This window comes from Camelina sativa, chromosome 3, assembly GCF_000633955.1.
Source record: "Camelina sativa cultivar DH55 chromosome 3, Cs, whole genome shotgun sequence".
Classification (NCBI taxonomy): domain Eukaryota; kingdom Viridiplantae; phylum Streptophyta; class Magnoliopsida; order Brassicales; family Brassicaceae; genus Camelina; species Camelina sativa.
The window spans coordinates 14,637,964-14,659,960 of NC_025687.1; the positions used below are offsets into that span (position 1 = coordinate 14,637,964).

At 34.5% G+C, this 21,997-nt stretch overlaps 3 protein-coding genes and 1 pseudogene across 3 annotated transcripts; 3 read left to right on the forward strand and 1 right to left on the reverse strand.

Moving 5' to 3' along the window:
* LOC104777098 (primase homolog protein-like) lies at positions 7,418–9,026 on the forward strand. Its single transcript, XM_019240190.1, has 8 exons — positions 7,418–7,426; positions 7,516–7,599; positions 7,766–7,849; positions 7,968–8,042; positions 8,146–8,262; positions 8,364–8,414; positions 8,497–8,646; positions 8,740–9,026. The coding sequence occupies exons 1-8, from the start codon at positions 7,418–7,420 to the stop codon at positions 8,809–8,811; spliced, it is 642 nt and encodes a 213-aa protein (XP_019095735.1). The 3' UTR covers positions 8,812–9,026.
* Positions 9,429–11,167, reverse strand: LOC104778962 (annotated as a pseudogene).
* Positions 11,766–16,513, forward strand: LOC104777099 (twinkle homolog protein, chloroplastic/mitochondrial-like). Its single transcript, XM_010501309.2, has 19 exons — positions 11,766–12,184; positions 12,433–12,566; positions 12,730–12,785; positions 12,871–12,928; positions 13,022–13,114; positions 13,255–13,338; positions 13,566–13,646; positions 13,754–13,819; positions 13,904–14,017; positions 14,115–14,162; positions 14,239–14,385; positions 14,470–14,652; positions 14,736–14,867; positions 14,951–15,012; positions 15,149–15,232; positions 15,361–15,492; positions 15,577–15,808; positions 15,902–15,969; positions 16,177–16,513. Exons 1-19 carry the CDS (start codon positions 11,893–11,895, stop codon positions 16,238–16,240), a joined length of 2,130 nt encoding a protein of 709 aa, XP_010499611.1. The 5' UTR covers positions 11,766–11,892; the 3' UTR covers positions 16,241–16,513.
* Positions 17,952–20,640, forward strand: LOC104777100 (patellin-4-like). Its single transcript, XM_010501310.1, has 4 exons — positions 17,952–18,150; positions 18,584–19,753; positions 19,843–20,106; positions 20,196–20,640. Exons 2-4 carry the CDS (start codon positions 18,593–18,595, stop codon positions 20,451–20,453), a joined length of 1,683 nt encoding a protein of 560 aa, XP_010499612.1. The 5' UTR covers positions 17,952–18,150; positions 18,584–18,592; the 3' UTR covers positions 20,454–20,640.

The window sequence follows — 21,997 nt, forward strand, 5'->3', positions numbered from 1 at the left end:
ATGTTGCTTTGATGAATTTGTTGCATGTCAAATATTTTGTGAATAAGTTGTGAAACGTTTTTGAAATTTGACAATAATAATATTTGTAACGATATAATTAGGCTTTAGATTATTGTAATAATTGTTATAATATATTAAAAATATATAAATATAAATAAATGTATGAAGGTAAATACAAATATTCTCTAACTTACATTATTAATATATTTACTTTAAAAAATAAAAGTTTTTATATATTTGTTAATGATTTATTTTCTTTAACAATTTTTAAATCCGTACATCGTGCGGGCCTTATCTAGTACAAATAAAAAAATCTGTTTTATGATGGTTTTACGAAAACGCTGTAAAATTTCGCAACATGTTATCATTATAGCATAAGTCAACATGTTACCATTACATTATACTAGAATTTTTTTGAATGAATATAATATGTAACTCGCAGATCTTTTCATTGTTAAACTATTTTCGTATATCATAGTAATTTTTTTTTTTTTTATAATTATTATAGTAAATTTCATGTATGCAAGCTACATGATCAGATTCATTATCCCTCGATTTTGTCATGGATCTGTTATTTCTCCCGTATCATTTGGATTCAAATGTTCTTCTCTTCTCTTCTCTTATGTTGTTTGGTTATATAAAGTGAAAAAAAAAAACAAGAAGAAGCAATCACAGCAGCACGTTTCACATACACGTATTATTTTTTATTTTTTTAAAAATCATACACATATATGTACTATTTAATTATAACTGAATTAGATGAAATGATCCATGAGAGTGTCAGAGACTCAGAGCAGCCTTTATCAATATGTTGTCCCGCGTTATTTACGCGATCGATCTAACTGATGTGTGTATGTCAACTTTAATTCCATCTTTGTCTTTTTTCTCGTACCAATTTTCTAAAATTGAAATCCATATACCAAATTTTGTATTTACAGATATTACAAGAGTAATATAGGGATTTTAGTGAATTAAAATTCTAACTTCGTAACAAAAATGAAGAAAAATAGTAGTAGCACTGTAGCAGTTAGTTGTCGAATTGTCATTTCCAAAAGTAATTTGAATTAAGTATAGATAAAGTGCCTTAATAGCATTATACTAGCATAAGTCAATGTACTAAGTCGTGGCCACCAAAGTATATATTATTTTTTGTCAGCCAATAATTATATTTCAGCAATATTTTAAAAATAACAGAATGAAGAAGAAGAAAAAGGTAATGAGTACTAACAATTTTGATGTGGGATTTTGAGAATATAATGGAAATAGTGACTCTAGGTCAAGTCAAATCGTCCATCTAGTCTGATTGATAGAAAGAAAACTTCATCACAACTCTTTGTTTCCTAAATAAATTGTTTTGATTTGACCAGAGGGGGAAAAGAATAGTCTTTACATTTTATTGCCAACTATCTAATTTACTTTTTTTGGGAAAATAGTTTCTTATTTATAAAAAAGTATAATTTTTTGAAAATAATAAAAGTTTCTGAAATATTTATATTTTCTGGCATGATTAATATTGAAGAATCTTGTAAATGTATTGTGACTTTAGGTACTTATAGTTTTCAAAAAATTGTTTTTGTGTTCACGATATGTTTCCTCTCTAGTATTTCCCTATTTATCACACTTTCTATGAACTTTTCTTGAACTTGTTTTCTTCTCAGTAAATTTAAATTATAACTTTTTTTTGTCATTTGTTACTTCGTTATCAAAGATATTTGATTTTTAAGTTTATTATAAATTTACAAATAATGATATATTAGACCATTTTTCAATGAAAATGTAGTTAGTTATTTGTGTTGATAAATTTCTAACTATGAGACTACAACAATGATAGTTTTCAAATTTGATAAATTTCTTTTAGTCTTTTCTTCAATTTACTGAAAATATGTTTTAAAAAAATAATTAAGGTTGGTTCCATTTTTACTTTCTTAATTTTTATACATTATCTTTTTCCATTATATCTTATGAGGCTACACTTGAGGACTAACAGATCGAATAGAGAAATTTGCAATTAGCCCTTTACGAAATGGCGTTACATATATACCGTGAAGTTGATTAGGGATAATGAACTTGTTGAACACAAAGAAGTTTTTCACCTGGAAACTGCTCATGGTATAAACACTAGAAGCAGGAGGAATACAAATTGACGAGTCAAATTTCCATTATACCGTATTTTTCTACTTGCAATGAGAATGACTTGTAAGTTTTGGGCAATCTATCATTTTCTAAAGTTTATATATTATTTTTGATGAACATATTCCTATTTCGTTTAATACACTCTTTATGTCATACATTTTATTTTTTATAAATCATATTGTACATACATATTTTTCTAAATCATATTCTTTTTCTTGAAATTGAAGAGAATCATATTTTTATACATCAACATAGATGTATTTTTTAAATAATATTTTTATACATCATTTTTTACACATTATAATTTTTTTATAAATCTTTTTTTAAAGAATTTTTTTATACATTGTGTTTTTATAAATAAAACATATTTTAAACATCATATTTTTAAACATCATATTTTTAAACATCATATTTTTATACATTATTTTTTATTATATTTTTATAAATTATATATATATATATATATATATATATTTTAACGGCAAACAATTATCCCCTATATATTAAAAGAGAAACATTTTGGAGAAAAACCTGATGTGTCGTCGCCAGAGATCTCCGTAGCCAATTTATTGTTCACCCTTAGTATTACATAAAATTGCCACTCCTATATATTTCTTTTGTCAACTACCACTGATATTCAATTTATTTGTATACACAATATTTTGTTCCTATAAATTGGTAAATATTATTCAAAAATTGATAAATATTATCCCTTATATATTAAAAGAGAAACATTTTAGAGAAAAAACTGATGTGTCGTCGCCAGAGAGATCCGTAACCAATTTATTGTTCACCCTTAGTATTCTATAAAATTGCCACTCCTATATATTTCTTTTGTCAACTGCCACTGATATTCAATTTATTTATATACACAATATTTGCTCCTAAAAATTGGTAAATATTATTCAAAAATTGATAAATATTATCCCCTACATATTTTAAAAATTAAATTAATTTTATTATGTATTGTAATATAATAATATAACTATACTATGAGATGTAAAAATATATATATTTAAAATCATATCTTTAAAAATATAAATAATCTTATCTTTCTAATAATTTTATAAAGCTCTAATGGTGAAATAATCGAATATCATTAAATATATAGGGGATTTACATTAAATTGTCATTAGTATAAACTAAGGAATATTTCATTCAATAATTGAAGGAAATCTATATTATTAATTAGGGAATACACTTAAGGGTTAAAAAAAATTATATTAAATATCCATGTTGCCAAATGACCCAATTTACATACTAAGAAAAAGATTAAATAACATATTTATTATATTTTAGGAAATCGTTCAAATTAGGTGACGAGAATTTGATAAAATTAAATAACATATTTATTATAATATAATCATATTATGAGAATTTTGTGTGGGTATATTCATGTACGGAAAAATACGGGATGTGAATTTGGGAACAAGAATTCAAGCAAAATATAAGCGAACATACTATTTACTCATGTGAATTACGAGAAATGAGTTTTCTCAGGTAAAAAAAAAATAAACGTTGCAATCAGACATATTAGACGGGTTTGATCGCTTGACAATTATATTTAGGTCATCTGGAAATTCTATGATATGCAATGAGATGGGTATAGACAAGTAGACATGAACACGGGTACAATTACGGTTTATTAACTATTGGTTATAGTTAAATTCAAAACAAGACGAGTATCTCATATATAGAACAAAACGAGTATCTCAGTAGTCACAACATTAAGTGGTCCCATATATTTAACAAGACGGTTTCATTTCAATTCAATTTTAATATATTTAGCGTGATGTATACAGAACCAGACAAGTATCTCATTCTAAAATATATACATCTAGGTTAAAAATGAGAAATAAATGAAACTGAAACCGAATCCAAACTTGATTTAACATCCTTAAACAAACAGTTGGAAATGTTTGGATTATATTTAGAATAATATAGACGTAATATCACGTATCTAAATTATATCTTAATTTTTTCTTATATATATATATATCATTTATGGAGGTCTGAGTAGAAGTTTACATGAAATTTTTTAATTTTTTTAAAAATTATGCAAAAATAACCCTGCACGTATGTGCGGGTCCGAACCTAGTATTATTATAAATATGTTACATAATACATGATACATGAACAATTCAAAAACAACCATTGAAACAAATAAAAGAAATTGAACACAATTTCGAGGAAGAAGTGGAAGTAACCCTGCTTTCTTAATGGAAGTCTTAGAGGCAACAAATGAAATCTGTGAAGTCCTCTCTTCGTATACTCGTAAAAGGCTAACATCTCATAGATGAAACTCGTAAATTGCATCACTTTGATTAAAACAATACACTGATATGTAGCTTGAAAAGCTCATGGATCATGTCTTTTGAAATGTTTTATGCGTCTTTGCCAGTTTGTGAACATTGTTTCTCCGTTCATAAAACCTAAAATTTTTAACCGATGAATAGAGAGAACATCATCGTACGACCATGTCGTTGAAAGTCGAAGGCCAATACAAAGCCTGTGTGGACCTGTTCCTTCAAGCGAGATGGTTAATTCGTTGATTCCCGAATCAAAAATCCAAATGATATCTCCATACAAATGGTGCAGAGAAGAATCATCGGTTGAGAACAAGATAACGTTGGTGAGGAATACCACCGGAAACAAACCCTATATAGGGACAACCATCCCGATTCGAATGAATCGGTATTACTTGAGACACAGGACATCGATCGGATGAATCTGACCAATACGGCAAGTTAAGATAGGCTATCAAAATTGGAGTATAAAGCAGAAGTGAGTGAAAGCCCAAATCTTGAATCACCAGAAGAGAAGCATATATCACCACCGTTACAATATGGCAAAGATCATAGATCTGAATTATGTGATTTGCCGTTATTTACACTATAAAAACCAGAAACTTGAAGAAATTAAAGAGAATAAAAACTAGAGACGAAGGTGACCGACGCCGGCCAAAAACTGTGGATTGTTAGTTTGTCTTCGATCGCCCTTGAGTCGCTAGGAAGAGACGGTTTCTTATATATATATATATATTTTTTTTTTTTCAAAATTTCTTTTTCAATTTCAGATTTCATTTATTTCTAAAAATAAAACTTAACTAAAATAAAAATTTGGGTTTTTGGTCTTTCTACATAAATTTTGTGTCAATATACTAATGAGATATTATAGTATGTCAATAGACCCAAATTTGGGTCAATTTTAGTGTATTTGGATATTTTCACATAAATTAAAGGAAAGCCACCAAAACTAATTAATTTAAATCACACTCTGTATCTTGCACAGGTGGTGTCCATTTCTTGTCTCCGATAGAGTCTATCTATGAGTCTCTGAAAATGCAGAGGATATTTCTCAAACTCATCGAGGGTGAAGTTTGAACCAGAACTGAATTGGATTTTTGGTTTGGAATTTGCAAGTGAAGTTTCAGTTTGGGTGTCGGATCGGAGAGTTATCTTGCTATGAGTTCTTCCTTTGTTTAATCCCATTCCTAAACCACAAACATTGAAACAGTTCACTGCACGTCTCCACCTAAAGATAAGTCTTAACTGTCCATCGAGACATGATCCATAAGTGTGATCACTAGAAAACAGTTTGATATGTGAATAAGTGGAAACTGTTGTACCTTGGGATAGACTTAGTACCTTTAATGATGGAGAGAAAATAAATGTACTCTATACAAATCTATGATGAACAAAATCATGTCTATGGATTCCACCCCTGAACGCTTTACATGGTCTGCATTTTTGCGGATTTGCTGTCCTTGACATTGAACAAGTTAGGTTCTTGTTGATGAGGCCCATATGCATAGCAAACAGAAATATAAATTGATTTCTAAGCAGAAGGAATCCTGAAGACAATAACAAAGCTACATTTCAAGTTAAGTGAAGGAGAATCTAAGAACCTCAGCGGACGAGTATGATAAATTGGACGTTTGATTTTGGGTTTTAATTCTGTGTTGTTTGCATCATGTAAGCAGATAACTGATTGTGTAAACTCAATGACAGCAATTTGCATCCTTTGGAAAGGGATTTTTTGTTTTTCTTCACACGTACGTTTGCTGCACGAACAAGAACTCCAAGAAGATAGGAATTAAGCCGAGCAAAAACACAAGGCTTCTCAATAATTAAAGTTGTAAACTAGCAACTATTCAAACCTATAGCAACTTACACGCTTCTGGATTCTAGTTTAAACCATGAACAGGTAAAGGCATACATGTGAAATTAGAATGTAATACCGACACTACATGTATAGGTAACTCACAATATTGGATTCATAGACCTCTCTATCAGTTTCCTTTTCAATCCAAGGAGCAAAATCGTAACGCTGAGAAAGGCACAAGTTCAAGTAAGTTATATTTGGACCCTCTTCAAAGCATTGACCTTCTGTCTAATCCTTACCAACAACCTGATTTTCTAGTGCACGAGGTTATAACACTTGAGGAGAAGAATCTTCATGGAGATAAGAATCCGATGATTGTGTGTTTTGACGTTAGACATGAGAGGATTAGTTTTATCAAAGCGCCTGTGGATGTTGTGTGTTGGGAGGGTAAATAAATATTGATAGAATACAAAGGAAAGTTAGCTTCCGTTGTAAGGCACCCTTTAGTTGATAGTTAACGTGGATAAACATGATTGGTCCAAGCAAACATTTAAAGCTTCCCTTCTCTTATTATGAGTAAACCCAAATCATTATTATTATTTTTAATGTTCTACAGATCTCCCAAAATCACCCCAATTTTTTCCTTTAATCTCACTACATTGATCACAAATTAACTTTTCCTTCTTCTTAAAATAAAAAAAAAATATAAAATTTCCTAAATTCCATAAAACTCTCTAGATTTCCTTAATTAATAATTACCAATTTGATGAGGACACAAAGAACAAAGAAAACAGGAATTATTGTCATATAAATATAGTTCCCAAAGCAACCCTAAACAGAAATACACTGAAATTCTCTTCATCTCCCATCACCAAATTGAAGAAGATCTAAAACTATTCAGAACACCTAATCTCAAATTCAGATTCTAAAACTATGAGTTCATCAGGTATACGCTTTCGTTATCAGAGAGCTTCAACTACTTTTTTTTTGCCGTGTTCTTCTGTTTCCTCATAATTAAAGAATTTGTTTTCATGTTATGCGAATTTGCCGGGGTTTTTTTTGTTTTCTTCTTTCTTTTGTGGTGCGATTGACTCGGTTAATTGGTTATCTGCAGATCCAATTGCGAAGGTTGATGAAGAAGAAGTTACGGTGAAGAGTTTAGACCTAAAACCTCTCTGTGATGAGGTTTGTTTGTGAATTCTTCTTCATTTATTTTTGTAGTTATATAATATGAGTTTTGATTAATTTCTTTTGTGTTCTTTTGTCTTTATGCTTCAGGTTAAAGAGTACTTCGCTGGAAGGTCGATTTCAGAGAAAACACTCGAAAGAAATCGGGTTATGCAGAAAATCATAGGCGGTGAGGTACGTTACCCAAAGTCTTTAGATTGACTTATTAGTTAGATTCTTGTCTTAAGGAGCATATATGCTTGGTTCTGGTTCCGTAACGTGTGTGTCTAGCTAGGGCGTACTCTGTTATTAATTATATATTTACTTTCTTACCTGTAATTTCTTGCTACGTTAATGGCAGATTGTGATTGCTTTTACGTATTGGGAAAGAGAGGAGCTTGTGACTTGCAAGTACCGGTGGTATCTAACTAAGAGGTTCAGTCAGGTAATTCACGTCACACAAATTCTTTTCTCTTAATATAAATATAGCTAGCAATAGCATTACATGCATATGAACAACTCTCACATGCTTTCTTAATTTTTTACTTTTGACTTTACTTTAGGAAAGGAAAACACGGACAGCACGGAGGATCTTGTATGGGGTTAATGACATAGAACAAGCATCTGAAATCATTATAGTATATCTTCTCTGCCGTACGTTCATCTCCTTTATATATATATATACATGATGATCATATGATGGGTCGACGAACTTAACTGTGAGCTTTTTGAATATTATAGGTTGAAGGGGAACCAGATAAACTTGCAATGGAAGAGGCTGGTTTTCTCAATTGTGTCTCTGTTCCTGATGGAGCTCCAGATATTGTTTCTTCAAAGCCAGTCCCACCTGAATCCAAGGTTTGCCTTGTCTTGTTCTAAGTTTCGTACTTATTTTTTCTTGTTCTTTACATTCTCTCTTATTTGGTTTCTTAATCATTTTACTGTTTCTGTGATGCTAGGACAAGAGCTTTAATAAGTATCTATGGAATTGCAATGACTATTTGAAAAAGGTTTGTGATAATTTTTTTTTTTCTGGTTTGATGTGATATTATTGGTGTATACATACATCTCAAATGCTTTCTCTATTCGTAGGCGTCTCGGATTATTATTGCTACTGATGGAGATGTAGCTGGTCACTGTCTGGCTGAAGAACTTGCACGGCGTTTGGGGAAAGAAAGATGTTGGCGTGTCAAGTGGCCGAAGAAAAGTGATGACGATAAACATTTTAAAGATGCAAACGAGGTCAGATTATATTTTATGAAATTGCTTTTCGTTGTTACTTTTGGTTTAAATGACCAACAATGAGTTTTTTACTTAGATGATTTGTTTTATCAGGTGCTTATGTCTATGGGACCTCATGTACTCAAGGAAGCTGTTCTAAATGCTGAGCCATACCCTATTCCATAGAAGGATTTGAAGAGACATGATGCCTTCTTCTTATCATAGAATACATGGACACAAGTACGGTGTTTTCAACGGGGTGTAAGAGTTGAATTCATGCACTTAATTTCTTTAACAATGGGACGGCAGTACACCGAACCTTTAAGATAGATATTAGTGGCAGCGCACATTCTATAAACCAATGTGATAACTGACAATGGTATATAGTAATTTTTGTTTGTTTAAAACTTTGAATATGAAATTTAGATTATAATTGAGAAGTTATATAGTTGTTTCCGCGCTGGTACACTAAAACACCAAAACTATAAAAGCTGGATATCTTAGTCCGTAAAGACCACAACTGTAAAAGTTGGTTTCAGACCGTTCATTTTTTCGCATATCAAAATCAGGAGGGATGACCGGATGAGTGATTTGATGTGTGAGTCACAGTAAAATCTTTGTGGATTTGATATAACATAACACTTTTGGATAAAAGCAAACGAAATTACATTAGTTAAGAGGACAATTAACCAATGGTTAAACTCTACCGCTAATGTAGAAACTACTACAAGAAACAAATCAGAAACAGACACAACCAGGCAAGTTAAGGATTTGGACATTCGAGCCTCTGGATAAAATCGAAGCTAGTTCATCAGATCTGTTTACAACAACTTATTTAGGTCTCGAGAAATCCTAGGGTTTCTCAAGATGCATTCTTCGGCTTTTAGGACTTGAACCATTTCCCTTGGAACCACACACACTTCTTCTGTCGATAGCTTTTCCTGAATTTCTTGAGAAGCAAGCAAAAACTGCATTTCTCTTCCCACCTTTGAACTCTCCCGACTCTGCAAAAGTATAACAAATGTTGCATAAGTTCTAAAATAGATAGATTCGGTGGAGATTAATTTGGATTCATGGTTAATCTTTATACCTGCATATTGGTCTGCTTTAGTCGAAGAATCTCAATTTGAGCCTGCAAGAACTTGACATATTTAGCTGCGGCGTGGAACATTTCGGCAGTGTTGTGTTTCTGGCTTCCAGGGATCAGTTTTCCGAGCTCATGAGTCTTCTCCGTGATTCTTCTTCTCCTCTTTCTTGCTGCGATGCTCTGAGCAGAAAGCTCCGGTTTCTTGGTATCACATTTATCACTCCACCCCACTTTGAATGCCGGAGAGAAGTCAGGAACAAGAAACTCGGAAAAGTTTGAAGTCTCGGTGACGTAGGAATCCAAGAGATTAGGATTAGGGCTCGGAAAGAAAGGTTCGTTAGTGTTGAAATGGAAGCTGGAGTTAATGAGCTTTTGGTGTTTTGGCGTGGGGAAGAAGGCATCTAAGTCCTGTGACTCGTTGAAGACTTCGGTTTTAGGGCTAGGGAGAAAGATGTCTTGGGGAGGAAGAAACGGCTCGTAGAAGTGACTGAACTCGCAGAGAGACGGTGAAAGAGCTTCTTCGAGATGCAATGGCTGATGCAGTTGATGTTGCGGCTGTGCTTGAAAGAAGAAGGTATCTGTTTCAGGGACAAAACAATCCTAAAGCTGGATTACATCTGAGTTGGGGGAGAAGTAGCTTAAGCAATCCATTAGAGACGAAAGAGATGATGAATATGGTGTTTTAGCAAATAAAGAATGTGAAGCAATCAGGAGCAGTTACTGATGGGGAAGTTTTGGTTATATGAGTAATTAAGAAGACTTAATTAGCTTCAACTAATTAAGCTTAGTATAGTAAACGCAGAAAACAAAGGAAAAGGACAAGAGAAGATATATGAGATGAGAGGATCAAAGATTCTGTCTTTTGTTTTCTTGAAGTGAAGTAAGACTTGAGGTTGTAATTAGTTTGTAACTTCACTGACTTAACCGTCACGAAAATATATATGAAAGAGAGAGAGCAGTTAAGGTTTTGGCGAGGATTAAGGAGGGTTATAGTGGGTTTAAAATTAGCGTAACTACCTCCTTAGTATTAGGCCTTGTTTTTTTTTCTAAACTATTTTCTTAAACACTCAATTCAAGAAATTATTATATTGTAGGATTTAGGAGTAACCGCTGTAATTATATAAACTCGAACCTTTGAAGCCTATCTTTTACGTACCAACCAGTCTACTCAGCTCATACAATTTAAAATTCGTTCAACAACTTTCTACGAAAGCATACACCACTAAACACATTTGGTTCATTCTCATAAACTTATATATAGTAGCTTGAATTCGCAAAAACATATTTTAAAATTAACTCGTTCAGCAACATTTCAATGTTATACTTTGTATATATGGCTATTTTTATCTTCTAAAACTAGTGAAAAACTAGAGAATTATTGAATTTTAGGCTTTTATTCACTTTGGCAATATGGGTCTAGCCGGACTAATTCGATGGATGAACAAATCTCTTCATTTTATCAAACCCATTACTTAAAAGAAAAGAAGAAAATAACTAAAGCCAAAACCCAAAATACGATATGGTCTTGCGCAACTCAGATGTTCTATCAAAATTGAAATCTCATTTTATGCTTTAGCATGTCACCAATTAGTCTATCTTCATTGAATTAATTTGTGTTTCCGACGATAATTTTCTCTTTTTATAAATGTTACTAATTTATTATTGTGATCTCTAAAGCAATTAAGAAAAGGAAATTGAGATATATTTATCGTATTATTTTAGCGTTTTATATTTTCCGGTGGTGCGATTGACTCGGTAAAGGAGCGAGCTACGGTTTTAGCGGCTAAAGTTGTGAGATTGGTAAGTTCCACGTTGCTGCCTCTTTGACTTTGCCGCCAAGTATCTATAATTACACATGGGCCAGGCCCAAACTATAACACGCGCTCCCTTTTTCCACGTGTCACACTCGCTTTGACTTTGCCGCCAAGTCTTTTTTTCCTTAAAATGGGTCGAAATAAATGCAACAGGCCTGAAGTAACAATTAATGGGCCTTTTTAATAGAAAGCCCATTTACATCAAAAGAGAGCAGAAATCAAAATCTACTTCTTCTCTCTTCTTCTTCTTCCTCCTTATGACACAGAGAGACAGAGGAGGGAAAGAAGCAGAAGAAGAACCCCTAAAACCCTTGAGCTACCACTATGAATAGCTGAAGACTTTTCTCACTCAATCAATACTTCGAGATGCGATTTTTGCTTCGTCTACCACAAACCCACCTGCGGAATCTCTCTTGCTCGATGTCTGTACTCATGGGTTCCAAGCAATTCCTCGAGTTTTGCCTTCTTCCTTCTTTTGCCGTATCCTCTTCTTCTTCTTCGTCTTCTCCTTGTTATTCTCCTGGTAGGCAGCTATCTTCCGTCTCTAGACGATTACCTCCGGTTTTGGCCTCGAGACCCGTGTCCAAAAACAGTCCTTTTCACCAAAGGACCAGTGGCTTATCATCTTACACTTCAATCTCTAGAGTCGCAACTCCTGGTATGTGTTGGATGCTTGAGTTCTCTCTTCCGATTTCAATACATGTTTGGAATTTTGGACATTTGGGGTTTCATTTTTAGTCATTTAGGATTCTATTATTGTTCCTATTGCTCCCCTTTTGCAGTTTCACTGTGTTGTCATGCTTCTTGTAAATGAGTCCTCTTGTGTTTCCATGTGTATGCAATTTAGATTATAAGCTGCTTGCAATACAATACAACAAGCTCTAATAATCCCAGCATTTTCTGTAGTTGATACTGAAGAAGAAGCAGACAAGAGGGCTGTTTCATCTAAATTAGTTACTCTGAGGCGTAAATTGGCGGAACAAGGAATTGATGCTCAAAACTGTCCTCCAGGACAATATAGTGGCTTGATATGTCCAACGGTATCCCTTAGAGTCTTTCTCATATCCCTATTTGATTAGCCAAAAATTGAGTAATATGTGAATGCTTCCTTTCATAGATGTTTGCTCTTTCTTGTTGGATTCTTGTTGAGTATCTGAAAAAAGGCTAATTTAGATTGTCGACTGTTGTTTGTGGGTACATCAGTGTGAAGGTGGAGACTCCCTAGAAAAAAGCTTGTCACTTTTCATTGCCTCGGATGGGTATGCTATCTTGATATCTCATAAAATAAGTTTTTGGGTTTTGAACTTGGTTTGCATGAGACTGTAGTTAATCATGACTTTGTAGATCGTCAGCTACATGGAACTGCTTTCGGGGGAAATGTGGGTTAAAAGGGGGAGTAAAGGTGAGCTGTGATGGTTAAGTATAAGTACGAGACCAAGATTTTATAAAGTAGTAATTGATTATATTTTGAACTTATCCTCATTCCTGTTTACAGGCGGATAATAGGTTGCCATTTGCTGAGCCAAAAGAGAAGGTTGAAAGAAAAGTTACGGTGGACAGTTTAGAGCTAGAACCTCTCTGTGATGAGGTGCTTGTCTTCTTTTACATGTCTCTTTTGACATGCTTATCCTTATTCTTTCTTCTGTGTCTACTGAACTTTCTGAACTCTTCGTTTCCTTGTTGTTATATGAGTTTGATGATATTATTGTATTCTTTGTTATGCTTCAGATTCAGGAGTATTTCGCTGCAAGAGCGATTTCACGAAAAACGCTTGAGAGAAATCGGGTTATGCAGAAAAGAATAGGTGATCAGGTACCTTACGAGTGTTCTTCTCAATTGGTTATTTTTCAAGATCAATTTCTGTCTTAGGATTTTAAAGGAGCTGTTACTTCGCACTCGCTGTTCCGTCTTGATTGCAATTTAGAAATCCTGATTTATCGTGTTACATTCTTATCTTATGGAACATGCTTGGTTCTGGTCCTGTGTGTCTGAATCTGTTGTTTCTTACCTCTAATTTCCTGCTAAATTTTATGCGACAGATTGTGATTGCTTTTACGTATTGGCAAAGAGGGGAGCTTGTGAGTTGCAAGTACCGGTATTTAACTAAGAAGTTCTTTCAGGTTCGCGTCAGACAAATTCCCTTCTCAATAGCATACATGAACAACTCTCTTGAGCTTTTCTATTACGACTGTTCTCTTACATACTTTTTTCTTTGAGTTTCTTTCAGGAAAGGGATACACGGAGGATCTTTTATGGGCTTGATGACATAGAAAAAGCATCTGAAATCATTATAGTATGTCTACAGTTATCTCCTTTAAATGATCATATGAACTGTGAAGAGCAGTATTTTTATTTTGTGGGCAAAATTAAACTTTAGGTTGAAGGGGAAATAGATAAACTTGCAATGGAAGAGGCTGGTTTTCGCAATTGTGTGTCGGTTCCTGATGGAGCTCCAGCGTCGGTTTCTTCAAAAGAAACCCCACCTGAAAAGGTTTGCCTGGTCTTCTTCTAGGTTTCATACTTTACATCTCTTTTAAACATTCTCTCTTATTTGATTCCTTAAGCATTTTACTGTTCTGTGAAGCTAGGACACGAAGTATAAGTTCCTATGGAATTGCAATGACTATCTAAAAAAGGTATGTGATAACTGATTATTTAGTTTTATGTGTGACTATTTGAATGCCAATCTTCCTTAAGTTTTTTTATTCGTAGGCGTCTCGAATTGTTATTGCTACTGATGGAGATGGACCTGGTCAAGCTCTGGGGGAAGAACTTGCACGGCGTTTGGGGAAAGAAAGATGTTGGCGTGTCAAATGGCCGAAGAAAAATGAGGAGGAACATTTCAAAGATGCAAACGAGGTCAGATAGATTTTATGAATTTGCTATTGTGGTTACTTTGGTTTAAATGACCACAATGATTCCTTACTTGGATGATTTTCGTAGCTGCTTATGTCTGAGGGACCTCATTTAGTCAAGGAAGCTATTCTAAATGCTGAGCCATACCCTATACAAGGATTATTCGCCTTCAAAGATTTCTTTGATGAAATTGACGCCTTCTATCATCGCACACACGGATACGAGTATGGTGTTTCAACGGGGTGGAAAACTTTGGACAACTTCTATAGTGTAAGCTTTGAAGTCATGTTATTAATTTAATATTGTTCTCGGCTCATCAACTAATGTGATATATTATATTTGCTCTTGATCAGGTTGTGCCAGGAGAGTTGACTGTTGTTACAGGGGTTCCTAATTCTGGGAAGAGTGAATGGATTGATGCTCTGTTATGCAATCTTAACCATAGTGTTGGCTGGAAATTTGCGCTCTGTTCAATGGAGAATAAGGTTGTGTTTCTGAACTTGTCCTTGAATGGGAAAACTGCTTTATAGTAGCTTTACCTGATTGTTCTTGTTCCCGCTGCTTCCAGGTACGAGATCATGGCAGGAAACTTTTGGAAAAACATGTACAGAAACCATTCTTTGATGCAAAGTAAGCCTCTTTACTTTGAAAAGACCCTCATAATCTGATTGAAGCCGAGAACTGTTGCTCTTGTAATGTCTGAACTTGTACTTAACTTTGTTCTTTCTTGAAAGTGGTGTGTATGTTTCTCCTTTTTTCTCAACAGTTATGGAAGAGCTGTCCAACGGATGAATGTTGAGGAGTTGGAGGAAGGGAAAGAGTGGTTGAATGACACCTTCTCTCTCATAAGGTAAAATATTGAGCTTTAATTGCACTCGACTCTCCGCTGATACATCAACTACCTAAAGACCTGGAAAGTTGCATCACTTGGACATGATATGGTAATAGTTTGGTGTTTGGGTTCTCATGACTAATCAGATGTGAGATGGATTCACTTCCAAATATTGAATGGGTTCTGGAACGTGCAAAAGCCGCTGTTCTTCGGTATGGGATTCGAGGACTTGTTATAGATCCTTACAATGAGCTCGACCATCAACGTACTACACGCCAGTGAGTGATGATAATGTTTTCACTTCAGTCAGTTTTACATTCTTTCCTTTCTGAAACATGATAGATTTCTATTTTTTTTGGTAGGACGGAGACAGAGTATGTTAGCCAGATGCTTACAAAGATCAAACGCTTTTCCCAACACCACTCCTGCCATGTCTGGTTTGTCGCTCATCCAAAACAGTTGCAACAATGGGATGGCAGTGCACCGAACCTTTACGATATTAGTGGCAGCGCACATTTTATAAACAAATGTGACAATGGTATAGTAATTCACAGAAACCGCGATGAAAAAGCTGGGCCTCTTGATCTTGTGCAAGTGGGTACCAATCCCTTCATCTTCATCTGTAGTGTATATTAAAATTTGCGTTCGTACTGTGTGAAGTTGTTAACTATTTGTTGTATGTTTCAGATTTGTGTGAGGAAAGTACGAAACAAGGTTGCAGGACAAATTGGTGATGCGTACTTGTGTTATGATAGGTACATAAGCTTTTCAACTATCTTGTTATTTCTACATAATCTAACTTAACGGACTGAACAGGATTGTATGCTACTTTGGCACTGAAAACTAGCTGAAGTCATTCCAAAGTACTCAAAGTTTAGATTAAAGAACTGAGTGCTTCACGCCGTAGAGAAATTTTGCCAAACCTTTGTAATGGATTTGTAATGAAATTCTTTTTTCGACAGGGCAACTGGTTTGTATTCGGATTCTCCAGAGACGCCTGAGATGAGATTAAACAAGAGGCACTGATCAGTTTAAAGGCCGTCAAACACGTTGGACATAGCGTATCGATAACATGTATCAACTAAATTTTTATTCCTCTTGGTTTATCATTGATGAGGAAAAAGATCTTCTCGTGAGAGGATTCTCTTACCCCTTTGTTTTTTAAACAGACTGTCTCGGTTAAAAAGACAAGATTCTAGCTCTATGTAATGACGATCGTCGTGCCTCTCTCTCTCTCTCTCGTGTCTGGTTTGGTGGGTCTGATCCAAAATGCGACTTAATTCGATTTTTTTTTGTACAGCTCTGTGATCTTTTGTGCTCTGTCTCATTCTATAATTTGTTCTGTTTCTCTCTGTCTCTGTCTGCTCCTTTAGTTGCGGCTGATTTGGCGGGGTGAATTAGCTTAGGTGTAAATGGTTTGACTCCAACTACCTAAACATATCTGTGTTATTGTCACGCAAACCTCTTTGCAAATGGCTTCAATTATTTCCACTGTTTAGCCCTACTTCTTTGTGTTTTGTCAATCTAATTGATTTTTGTGAGTATTATTATGATAATAGATAGAAGAATCAGTTGCGGCGGTGCCACTATAAATGTCATCATATAATCATTGCGATGTCGTAATGAATGTAGGAATATAGGTGGAGATTTGGAAATATTTTATTCGCGTCAAGCCGTCAAAGTATATGTCTTGGACCAAGATTATTGATAATTTGATATCTAATGTAGTAGAATATTCAATTAGTGATCTGTCTAAATGTAAACTAGTGTTGACAAGAAAAAATAAAATAAATGTAAACTAGTTTTCATTATCACCAACGAATAACAAAACAAATAACCTTTAGAAAAAGCTTATTTATGTTAATCTTATTCTTAAATTACAGCCAATATTAACAAGGAAATTTAGAGAATAAATTTTTCAAATCACCTAATAATAATCTGATTTACATGGACACATTTTGATTATACTACTGTATTTATACGAAGCTCATTCATAAGGAAACTGCAGCTCACTATTAAAATATTTAAAAATAAAAAATATGATTAGTGTCTTAAAATTAGCTTTGTTGGCAAACTGGGTTGTCAACAGCTAAAACATAATCTTTACTTACCCAATAAAGGAGAACGTATAATACTGAAATCATGAATTTTAAGGTCGACTAAAATAAGAGTCAGAGTTGGACAAAAATAAAGAACCGTTACAAAGGTAAAGATTCTTCTCCACTAGTAGCAGCACATTATACATGGTACTTTCTAATCATATATAAAAACTGACTTAATTTAGAATCAAGTGTTTAACTCTGTAAAATTAGAAAGGAAACAAAAATACTATTAAAAAAATTCACAACACACAAACAAAACAAAAGTGACTTTGGTTTGTGAACGAAACACATAACAACACATCCGTCCGTTGCGCCGAACGTACTCTGTCGGGTACCCACACGTGTCCTTCTCCCATTGGATAAACAGATCAGCGTTAGACGACCGTTGAGAAGAACATGAGAAGCGAGACCCGTGGGGACCCCTCCCGCAGAGATATATCTTTGTTAAAAAATAAAATTAAAAATTTGCCAGGCTGGCGTATCTATGCCAGCGTGGATAATCCAACGGCTGTGGTTGGTTTTTCCTGTTTCTTTACTGGTAGGGTCCATATCATGTGACCGTTGCTAAGAGTCGGTGGGGTCTACTCACCTCGAAGAAACACCTAGGGTTTAATTTTTTGTTTCTTTTCTTTCTTGTGCTTTGGCTGCCTGCATAAATAAATCTCTTCTCTCTCTTTTATAAGTCATAAAAACCTTACAACCTTTCTTTCCTCTGCAGCCCAAAAACAAAACTAAAAACACAAAGAAGAAGAAGAAGAAGGTGAATTAGAGAGAGATTCATAAGGAAGAAACCTCTTTTCCAGAATCAGAGAAAGTTGTATCATCTTCTTTTAGGTCGGTTCCTCTCTTCTTTATTCTTTTTTTTTTTTTTTCCCTTCTATTTAGAAGAAGCAGTTAACAATTCGAGTCTTTATTCTCTTGTTATATCTCTTAGTTTCTCGATTTTTTTTTAATAATCGAAACACACAGAAAATTTCTTGAGCTTGGGTTAAAAAAAAAAATAGAAAGTTTCAATCTTTTTCCCTGGAATCTATTTTGGTTAGTTCCTGATTCGAAATTGAGAAACTTAAGTATTATTATAGGATTCCTTTTTGTTTTTGCTGTTTGATTTCATTATTTTTTTTAGGATTTAGCAAGAATCACGTTTTTTTTGGATTTTAGATCTCAAGTAATCAAGAAAGTGAATTGGTTTCTAGGGTTACTACTCTGGTTGATTTTTTTAATAATTTGTGACTAATATATTGTTTAAATCTTGCTTTACTAACAGGGTTTTAAGATGACTGCTGAAGTTAAGGTTGAGGAGAAACAGGTGGAGTCTGAGGTTGTGGTTGCTCCTGCTGTTGTTCCTGAGGAGACTACTGTGAAATCTGTTGTTGTTGAACAAGAAGACGATGTCAAAGCTGTGGACGAAGATGAGAGCAGCAAGCCTAAGGGTGTTGAGAAGAGTGCCTCGTTCAAAGAAGAGAGTGATTTCTTTGCTGATTTGAAAGATTCTGAGAAGAAGGCTCTGGGTGATCTCAAGTTGAAGCTTGAGGAAGCTATTGTTGATAACTTTCTCTTCAAGACCAAGAAGAAGGAGACCTCCTCTCCTGTCAAGGAGAAGAAGGAAGAGGCTGTGAAACCAGAAGCTGCTGCTGAGGTAGAGAAGAAGAAGGAAGAAGAAGCAGAGGACAACAAGGTTGAAGAAGAGAAGAAATCTGAGGCTGTTGTTGTTACCGAAGAAGCTGCTAAACCTGAGGCTGTTGTTGTTGCAGAGGAGATAACCGCCCCCAAGGAAGAAGTGAAGACTGCTGCTGAGACTGTTGTTGAGAAGGTAGAAGAAGACACTAAGGAAGAAGTGAAAGCTGAAGAAGAGAAGAAAACCGAGGATGTTGTAGTTACAGAAGAAGTGAAAGCTGAGACTGTCGAGGAGGAGGAAGCAGATGAGTCTGTGGATAAGGACATTGAGCTGTGGGGAGTGCCATTGCTTCCAAGCAAAGGAGCTGAAGCCACTGACGTGATCCTCTTGAAGTTCTTGAGAGCAAGAGACTTCAAAGTCAACGAAGCCTTTGAGATGCTGAAGAAAACCCTTAAATGGAGGAAGCAACACAAGATTGATTCCATCCTTGGAGAAGACTTTGGGGAGGAACTTGCCTCTGCGTCTTACATGAACGGTGTTGACCGAGAGTCCCACCCTGTCTGTTACAATGTCCACAGCGAGGAGCTTTACCAGACGTTTGGGGCAGAGAAAAACAGAGAGAAGTTCTTGAGGTGGAGGTTTCAGCTCATGGAGAAGGGTATCCAGCAGCTTAATCTGAAACCAGGAGGTGTTACTTCTCTTCTCCAGATCCATGATCTCAAAAACGCTCCTGGAGTGTCAAGAAAAGATCTTTGGGTTGGAATTAAGAACGTCATCGTAACACTGCAGGACAACTATCCAGAATTCGTGTCTAGAAACGTGAGTTCTATCAATCAATCCTCATTTTGGGATTCATTGGTTTGGTCTATTGACTTTGTCTAATCGTTGTTTGTTTTGTTATATTGCAGATATTCATAAATGTTCCGTTCTGGTTCTACGCCATCAATGCTGTCCTCTCGCCATTCTTAACTCAAAGAACCAAGAGCAAGTTTGATGTGGCTCGTCCAGCTAAGGTCACAGAGACTCTTCTCAAGTACATTCCAGCTGAGGAGCTTCCAGTTCAGTACGGTGGGTTCAAAAGAGATGACGATACCGCATTCTCCAACGAAGCTGTCACTGAAGTTGTTGTTAAGCCTGGATCATCTGAAACCATTGAAATCCCAGCTCCTGAGGTAAACATAATCTAGAAACCAAACCTTATCTTTTTTAAGGAAGTTTGTCAATCCTATCTCTTTCTTATAATGTGTGTTTGTTTACATAGACTGAAGGTACATTGGTATGGGACATAGCGGTTTTGGGATGGGAAGTGAACTACAAGGAAGAGTTTGTGCCGACCGCTGAAGGAGCTTACACCGTAATTGTCCAAAAGGTGAAGAAGATTGGAGCAAATGAAGAAGCGATCAGGAACAGTTTCAAGAACAGTCAGGCTGGTAAGATTGTTCTCACGGTTGACAATGTCTCCAACAAGAAGAAGAGAGTTCTGTACAGGTACAGAACCAAGACTGAAACCTCTTCCTGAAGTAGAGGCTTCTCTGCACAAACCTATAAGCAGTCTCTGGATATATATATTCTTTTTCTAAATTCAACGTTTGGTGTTATTATTATTTATTTTTGAGTGATATGTGCGAGAAAGAGAGAGAGATACTGCATTGTTTCATTGAAAATTCAATCTTTTGTTATGAGATTTATATTCTCTTCCGTTTCAATTTGATTGATTTATTTATTTTGCTTAATATTCTATTTGAATCATAAATAAATATGTTCAACAGTTCAATTGAGTAATTTATATGGACTGAGTAATCTAAAAAATGGCCCAATGGCCCTGGAAAGTGACTATAGGGCCAAGAACTAACCGCCGTTGCATATTATATTAGTAGTGTTTTTCCGTCACACACATTTTTGTAAATATTGTGAAATTATGTCATCGCTTTGACCCATTGTAAAAAGTTCAATGGTAAGCAAGATAATATCTATCGACGTATTTCTCTATCGAATTAGAGTTTTCTTCTTTCTCTTCTCGTTGATGTTTCTTAGATAACTTCAACAATATATAATATTATCTGAATATAACAAATTAACAAAAAAAAGAAGAGAGATATCAAACACACGTATGTCCTCATTGGATTAATTAACCATATACCCCCAAAAAAAAATTCAACAGAGAAAAATATGACATTTATTGGATGATATAACATTTGATTTTATATACTACATATGATTTGAAGACGAATGGAAACTACTACAAGTATCAAATGGAAAACGTTATTTACAGAAACAGTACTGTAAATGGCAACCGTTCAATATTTATAAATTTCAAGGATATATTTATCTTCTTAGACTATTACGATTGATGATAGCATTTGACTTATAGCCTAGTGTTCACTAGTGGACCTACGCGGCGATAACAAAAAAGTGTCACAGAAACGGGCTATGCTTTGTGTTGTTATTGGTACATATTTGAATGATCATTGGCCAGAGAATAAATAGATTAATGCATTCGTTAAAAAGTGAAAATCAGTTTTGTAAAAAATTGCAGAATTGAAGTGATTACTTATCATCATGTTTACGTCATTACGTGCACCATTCTATTATAAATTTGTGTCGCCGTCACAGAAAAAGATATTAGATTAGATGATGACTGGACGAACTGATCCTTTGATTCTTCCGTTTATAGAATTATTTTCAATAAAAAATTTGTAACTTGTGAGAGATTTACACTTCTCCTGCTATAGTTGCGTTCATCAACATCTTTGCTTTTCACAAAGAAAAAGAAAAAGACATCTTTGCTTTCGTACGGTAAAACAACACCTCGTTTAAACAAAATGGAAATGCATTTGAACAGTTTCTTTCCCGCATTATAATTCTTAGTTTCTAAAAAGTTTATTTCTGTGAAAGATTTCTAAACATTTCTTTCATGTTTGTATAAAGGCCATAGGGACTCATAGATGATTCCCTCTAATTTATAGACTCAAGGCTAACGTACTGATGTAAACATATAAAAGTTAACTAGATTCCACTTCTGATTATTTGTTTTTAGTTTTTTTTTTTTTTTTTTTTTCTGGG